The sequence below is a fragment of the Bos javanicus genome, chromosome 15 (genome assembly GCF_032452875.1).
Source record: "Bos javanicus breed banteng chromosome 15, ARS-OSU_banteng_1.0, whole genome shotgun sequence".
NCBI classification, from domain to species: domain Eukaryota; kingdom Metazoa; phylum Chordata; class Mammalia; order Artiodactyla; family Bovidae; genus Bos; species Bos javanicus.
Genome location: NC_083882.1, coordinates 67,219,211 through 67,227,271, shown reverse-complemented (window position 1 = coordinate 67,227,271; position 8,061 = coordinate 67,219,211). Strand labels below are relative to the sequence as shown.

The 8,061-nt window shown below is 42.3% G+C and overlaps 1 protein-coding gene across 1 annotated transcript; it reads right to left on the bottom strand.

Moving 5' to 3' along the window:
- Window positions 1-282: 282 nt before the first annotated feature.
- On the bottom strand, window positions 283-7,639 carry RAG1 (recombination activating 1). The gene has a single exon (XM_061381163.1). The coding sequence runs from the start codon at window positions 7,179-7,181 to the stop codon at window positions 3,993-3,995; it is 3,189 nt and encodes a 1,062-aa protein (XP_061237147.1). The 5' UTR covers window positions 7,182-7,639; the 3' UTR covers window positions 283-3,992.
- Window positions 7,640-8,061: the final 422 nt, after the last annotated feature.

Below are 8,061 nucleotides of genomic sequence, written 5' to 3'. Positions count from 1 at the left end.
TGTATGAATGCATGAATTTTATGGGGCAGAGGATCGTATTTTTATGATTGTCAAAGGAATTTAAATTTTCATTTCACATCCTATATTTACCTTAAGTATCTGGAACCAAATGGTCTTTCTTATTTTAGTATAAACTATATTCATTATTCTGTTGCCTTTTTATTATAAAAGCACCAAATTCATGTTGTAGTTCCCTCGAGGAAAAATGTCATTTCATTTTTTTTAATGTTGTACTCAATATTATTATTTGAATATAAATCACAATACCCACTGTTTCCAAATTTTAAACTTTTATTTCAAATACTTAAACATACAACTGTTAACTATAACCATAATATTCACAAGGAATAGAAATATTAAAATATAAAAATTAAGTGCTGAAACATATTTTAATTAAAAACATTTGACATGGAAATTCCTCCACAACAAATCATCAAATAAAACCACTGCATCCTGGTGCCTGAACTTTTCCTAAAACAAATACAAAAAAAGAAGAAGAAAGGTCTTAGAAGCCATTAAACAAACTTTATAATTATGTGTATGAAAATAAAGTGAAGTGCAATTTCACAAAAGGAAAAATCTCACCCAAAATGAATGAGGTACATTTATGTAGGTCACTGTAGTTAAATGGAAAAAATCAAATAGTGACATAATATAGTCACAAAATCTCTCAACATCGAAAGAATAGACCACCTCTCATACAATAAGTGAAGACACAGACATAACCACAATCAAAAATCATTTGCATCGAAGTGATGATTCATTTCCGCAGCCACCCCTGGTGCTTACAAACTCTGCCTCCACAAGCTCAACCCAAAAAAAGAAATCTTTACCTTCATCTATATTTTGTGATAACAAATTGAGGCAAAACTAAATTTTAATTCACTTGGAAGGAAAAGACATCTTTTCCTCCTGTTCCTGCTTCTCGGTACATATTTATTAATCCCAAGGAGCTTTTTGACCTCATACCAACTATTCATCAATTTTCATCAGCCATTATCACTGGCCCTGCAGCGCACCTCAGCGGGTTGGCAGGAGAACTTGTAGAATCAGGTTTCATGGGAAAAAGATGCTTTTCACTTCTCAAGTCTCAGTCTACATTTCAGGAAAAAAAAAAAAAAAAGCTCCGTTCAGTGTGGTGAATTTCCCTAGAGAATGTGACTGCATTTACAATGGACACTGTCAAAAATAAGACTTGAATATAAAACCAGGGTCTAGGATATTACAATCTCAACAGTGAGGAGGACAGAAACAACCATAGGCCGCATTTCTACATATTGAAATTCCTGCAGCCAGATGTTCCTGAGGTTTATTAAAATGTGATCTGATTAAGGGATTACTGGGAGGGTTGTGCTATAAATCATGCTGTTAGTCACATGCATTCAAAGGAATTCCTACAATGCTAGAAAAGTTGAATTTAACATTGGAGAGTGTTTACATTGCCACCAATCGAGTAACAGAGAGGGAGTGGGAAAAAAAAATCCACAAACCAGAGCAAGCATGCCTCAGGGAGTAAGAAGATTACAGGAATTTAGCTGTTTATTAGGGCAGAGACATGCTGTAAGGATTAAAGGGGATGAAGGAAAGGGGTGCTTCAAAGTCCATTAGTTTACCTAATGCAAAACGTAAACGTTTTCTAGAGAAAATAAAATTAAAATATGTATATGTTTTTGACAACTAAATTACAAGTATCTTTGTAATTTATATATTCTATACAAAAAAAGCAAGAAAAAACTGCTGTATTGTTTAAATGGAAAATACCAGGTTCAATCCCTATAAAAGCATCAAACGCATACCATTTAGTATAATATCACTGATGCACATTTGACAACAAAATTACAAAGCTCTTTGATATACTGTGTGTGAAGAGTGGCAATTAAGGCCAATAAAATCAAATGAAGAAAAAAAACTAATTAACACTAACATATCATTATGACTCACTAGCATATAAACTCCCATGCCTGCTCTAAATTGCCAGCAATTGGCAATTCCCAAATTCCTAAGGATGCAGACAAGAGTTTCCAGAAACTGGAGCCACCAGAGGTTTGGGGGGGCTCTTGAGAACTTTGACAATTCTTCCTCCTAGCAAAAGGCCCTAAGCACACCAAGGACTTAAAACCCACCCGTCCCTGCTCCCAAGAATGCAATCTCAAGATTATGAACTATAGTGGTGAGTTGTAGATTCTAAACAAATTATGTTACCGCTTTATTTCAAAAAAATTAATGGTTCGTTTTTGTGGCAGAAACAACATGGAATCTGAAGACAAAACATTTGAGTTCAAATTCCAGATCAGGTATTTACTATCCCCGTAAATTTGGGCAAGTCATTTAACCCTCCACAAATGAGAATCATAGCAATGTCTACCCCACAGAGTTGTCGTGAGGAAAAATGAGGCAAATGAATGTGGATGAATGTGGAAATATTCTAAAAGTGGCAAAAAAAAAAAAAAAAAAAACCCTCTACAAATGTTAACTCTTCCACTCTACCACGAGCAGGCTCCATCTAAACTTGTGCACGCGTGCTCAGTGGCTCAGTCATGTCTGACTCTTTGCAACCCCATAGACTATAGCCCACTAGGCTCCACTGTCCATGGAATTTTCCGGGCAAGAATACCAGAGTGGGTTGCCATTTCCTACTTCAGGGGATCTTCCCAACCCAGGGATTGAACCCACCTCTCTTTCATCTCCTGCATTGGCAGGCAGATTTTTTACCATTGACACCATCTGGGAAGCCCTCCCTCTAAACTTAGCAGGTGAGAAAAATACAACAATTTCCTGCTACAAAAACCTTAATACACTGAAATTAAACTGATCATAATAGAAAAAAATAATAATAACATAATGTAGAGGGAAAGATGCCATGAGAACTAGATTTAGTAAAATTGGTCCAGGTTTCATATGGAGAAAACCTGGCAGAAATTTTCAGCAAGACATTAAATCTGTTTTTATACAGTAAACAAACCCAGATTTAAAAGACCACTGTGGAGTGGAAGGTGAGAGGGAGATTCAAGAGAAGAGGGACATGTGCATACCTATGGCTGATTCATGTTGATATATGGCGAAAGCCAACACAACTTTACAAAGCAATTATCCTCCAATTAGAAATAATTTTTTAAAGTAAAAACAAAACAAAAAAGGACCCATGTGCCTTTGAGATTGTATGGACAATCATTTGAAGAATCTAGTTAAAAGTAAAAATAAAGATCATACTTGGCTACTGATAGCAAACTAAACATGTACTACCACAAGATTAATAACTAATTGCAGCTAACAGTTTTATTCTTCTAACTTTGTTATTGAAAAATCCATGGTACAGATGATCTCCTAAACTCTAACCATTACAAAAGAGACATCATTTAAATTCAGAAAAGGACTGATTTTCCAAAAATATTCTGGATGTAGGGTATTTCTGCATAAGTGTACCAAATGACAGGATGTACCAAGAGCATTTTATCAAGGTCACTGTACCATACACAAGGAAGATATTATTCCTACAGATATCTGAAAAGCTGTTTTGAATCTTGTAGAATAAGCCAAAATACATCAAATTTATAAAACCAAGAATTCTACAAAAATGATATAAAAAACACAGCTCAATATAAACTAGAGTAACTTGGTGGGGGGATGGAGACCACAAGTCAAATTTCTCCCCTGGCTTCTTTGGCAACCCTGACTTTGATTTTCACGTCACTCAGTCACACGCATACCTATCTTTGTTCATCTCTGCTCCTCTGCAGTTACTCCTCCTCTCAGCTATTGAGCTTTCAAATAACTGGTTTCCCCTGTTGCATTTCTGAACTCCCTAAACAGCTCAAGCAATCAGCTCACCAGTTACCCATTTCTGACATGGGTTCAGCATCTGCGGCCTCTCCAACCTACCACTGCCTGTGTGGTGAAGCCCCACACACTGGAGTGCAGGGTGCCAGGAGAAGGTCTCATGCCACCCAGAGGAAAACATATTTGCAAAACCAACTCATAAGCGGCTGCCCTGCTTAAAATTCCATTGAATCTTGGGATTCTGGGGATTCCTCTAGGTCTAACAAGTCCCCTAAGCCTCCCTGCGAGTTTAGGGTAAACCCCGAGTCTTTCAGGGCATTATGAGCATTCATAAACTTCTGCAGGTATTTGGAGGTATACAACCAGTGATGTTTCAAAACATCTTCCATTTCGTAGTACTTGGACTGCCTGGCATTCATTTTCCGGAAACGCCTGAAGAGTTTGTTGCCAGATTCATTTCCCTCGCTTGCCCATGCCCCAATGGAGCCATCCCTCTCAATAATTTCAGGGACGTGAGCCAAGGTTTTGTGAAAATAATTGGTGATTTTGCCTTCATATCTATACTTGAACTTGGTGGAGAGGAGCTCAGCAAAGCGTTGTGAATTGAAGCTATACTGGCAGAGGGATTCCGGGCACTCTTTAGCAGGACATGAGGATCGCCAGACGGGTTTCATCTTCAAATAAAGGTCCATCAGTTCCTTCAGGGCTTCGTGCCTCTCCTGGGAGGGAATTAATTCACAAACTGCCTCAACCGTCTCTTTGGTCATGAGCTTCCGGGCAAAGTTGCCGTTCATCCTCATGATGGGCTTCAGGTTCATCTTCTTTCGGAGGTGCTTGTCCAGGGTAGCCTGCCATCTTTTCCTTTCCTCTTTGGAAGCGTTGGGGTTCTTATACACCTCTCCGATCTCCAGCTGGAAGATCTTGTAGAACTCAGCCGCATTGCCGATGTCGCAGTGGAGGGCATCTATGGAAGGGACCGTCTCAATGAAGGGTTTGGCCGAGACCCCCTTCACCCGGTCCCGCAGTTCCTCCACCGTCTCATGGTAGGGGTTAGAACGCCAGACCTCATAGCGCTCCAGATTCTCAGCGTGGCTTCTGGTTATGGAATGGAAGACCAGATTTTGAGAGGCCTCCAGGCGAGTGGCATCACAAAGGGTGCAAATGTAGACTGAGCCGGAAGCCTCGAGACCTTCCACTTCGCGGACCAGTTTCTCATCGTAGCCGGTGCCCCTAAAGATGAACTTGAAAGTCCGGAGGATGCCTCCCATCTCCAGCATTAATTCACTGCTCTTCATGGCCTCCCTCTCGGCAATCAGAGGGCTCAGGATGGCCGTCAGGGTCTCGTGGTCAGACTCATCGGCTAGCATGAGGCACAGCGGCTTGCAGCAGAGCTCGGAGTTAGGCTTGGCTTCCTCGAACACCTTCACGTTCTGTGACCCGTGAGCAATGCTGATTTTCATGACCGTGAAAGAAAACCGAACCGCCTTTTCTGGAACTGCCGGTCCGCTGCCGTGCTTCTCGCTCACGTCTCCCATCCCATCACAAGACTCCTTCACCACCACGGTGAAGGGGCCATTCAGGTAGTCGTCAAGCTCTCGGGCTCTCATGCCCTCCAGAATGTCTTCTTCCATGTCCATCAGAGCGGACACCAAAGCTGCATCATAGCGGAAGCGCTTGGCGATGGTGTCCACCGGGTAATCGTCCACAGAGGAGGCCAGTCCAGACAGTCCATCAATAATGCCCACGTCAGTGCTGGAAGACACGTTCTTCAGAGGTGGCTGCCACTCGAAGGGGTGGTAGCCTGGCAGAAGGACTTTCTCAGCACTCCGAAGGGAGTGCAGAGGCTGGAAAATCTGCCTCCCCGTGATGGCCTTCACAGTCCTGTACATCTTGTGGTACTGGCTGCAGCTGAGGAAGGTGTTGACGCGGATGGCTAAGCAGACAGCCGGCTGCAGGCCGGAGCCACGTCCTTTCATGATGGCCTCCAGCTCATCCGCTTGTCTGTGCTCATTTCTCGCTCTCAGCGCCAGCAGGAACAAGGTCAGGCACACAGACTTCACATCGCCACCTTCTTCTTTGTCGGCAAAAGCCTTGACCTGCATCTTGAGCTCCCTCAGACGGTGCTTCTGAGCCCTGCGGGTCAGGGACAGGAGATGCTGGCGGGGCCGGCCCCCTTTATTGATATGCACAAAAGTCTCTTTGGATTCCTTGTGGCTTGAGACATGGTGATTGTATTTTTCCAAGCTGACCTCCTCATCGCATTCCTCTGCTGGACATTTCACCATCAGGGAGTTCAAGATGCTCAGAAAAGACTTCACCGGACTCTCCAGGTCAGTGGGGAAGCAGGGATACCGGCAACAAGGACAATAGCTGCCCAGGACTTTGAGGCATCTGAGAATGCAGATCCTGCAAAAGACGTGCTTACAGTTGGTCTCCACGGGATCGGCCAGAATGTGTTCGCAAATCTGGCAGGAGATAGATTTCACAAAGTGTGCTGGGAAGTCCACTGCTAGGAGCCTGGTACTGAGGTGTATCTTACTGCAGTTGGTGATCTTCTTCATCAGTTCCTTGCTGCTGATCCTGTCCTGAGTTCTTCTCTTGCACCGTCGGGCTTGTCTCGCTCGGTCGATCACAGTTCTGAGTCTTTTGCTGAGCTGCGAGTTTGGCGGCTGACTCTTCCTCTTGAGTCCTCGACGGGCAGCATCACAGATGTCACAGGATGGTGTGTGGGGGTGCCACTCCATCGTTGCGTTCCTCGAGGAGTAAACCTCACACGGGGCACTGCTGAACTTCCTGTGCATGAAGCTCCAGCAGTTATGGCAGAACTCAGTGGGGTGGATTGAGTCCACATCTGCCTTCACGTCGATCCGGAAGACCTTGGCAATGAGGTCCGGCCAGGACGTGGCCCTCTTTTCCTTCTTTCGTAAGAGGACTTGGGTTTTGCCATCCACGGGCCCGTGGACTGGATATCTCCTGTGGTGCTGATCAGCTTTGAGAGAATTCCCACAGATGCGGCAGAGATGTCGCAGGTTGGCTTGGTGGATTGCTTTGTCTTTTGCTTTTCCATCATCATGGGATTTTTTCTGAAATTTTGGGTGGGGCTTTAACACCGGTTGAGTCAGGGCTGGCTTCGGACCACCAACCTTGTCCAGGGCTGCTGGAGATTGCTCTAGAGAGGGCTTCCCCTCAGAGGAATCTTGCTTTTCTGCTTGAGCATTTTCAGGGGCCTTTTCAAAGGATCTCACCCTGAACAGCTTAAATTTCCATTCTGAAAATTTAATATGTGGATGCTGGATTTCATCTGGGGCAGAACTGAGTCCCAGGGTAGGTGGCAGAGAGACAGCCATGCTGGCTGAAACCTGGGAACAATAAAAACAAGTCAGATGAGAAAAAAATGTCAACATCCCACTGATGCATCTTGGAAAGAATACAGATTAGTACGTTCAATTATTCACTTATTAAATCATCCAGAAAGTTAATTATTAAATCTCCTATTTTAATATACTATGTTAGGTGCTGATCATATATCAGAGAATAGAGTCATTCCCTGTTCTTACAGTGTAGATGGTCATTTAAACCAGGTATGTAAGTACGTGCACCACCATAGTTAATTTTACATATATGTGTACAACCTTATATTTTAGTTTATTATTTTTATTGAGGTACAGTTGATGTACATACCATATGTACAATATTATTTCCCTTTCACTAAAACCTTAAGGTCTTTGAGGACAAAAATCTCACGATTTACCTCTGTATCCCCAAGGTTCCTAGTACACATTACATTCTCAATAGTCGTTTGCCGAATAAATGCAAGAAAAAAACTGGCTACTAAAACCAAAGAAAAGTCATATTTTCTGCATTGTATCAGCCTCTTTGCAGTAGCTGGACAATATATTTCCAGCTTTTTAAAGCTGTCTCCCAGGAGGTTGATTGTTTATTTCTTCCAAACGGGACATAAAAGGATGATAAAGCTACAAATCCAAAGAAACTAATTACTCAGTACTTGAAAGGATGAAGTGAATTTTGAGCTTTATGAATGCATGCTAATAATAAGTATCATGGATAGTAATTATGCTTACAATTTTAATTAGTGAATGCTGCTGTAAATTAAAAGGCTATGTCTCCATTAGAAACAAACCCCACAGAACTCTCTAAACCTGAAACAAACCACAGTGTGCATATACAAAGATTCTGAAGAACTTTTAAGATGAAAAATTCGAGTATTTTCAGATAAAATTCCACAGGCCATCCTGAAAGTCATTACCAGGCACTGATCATTAA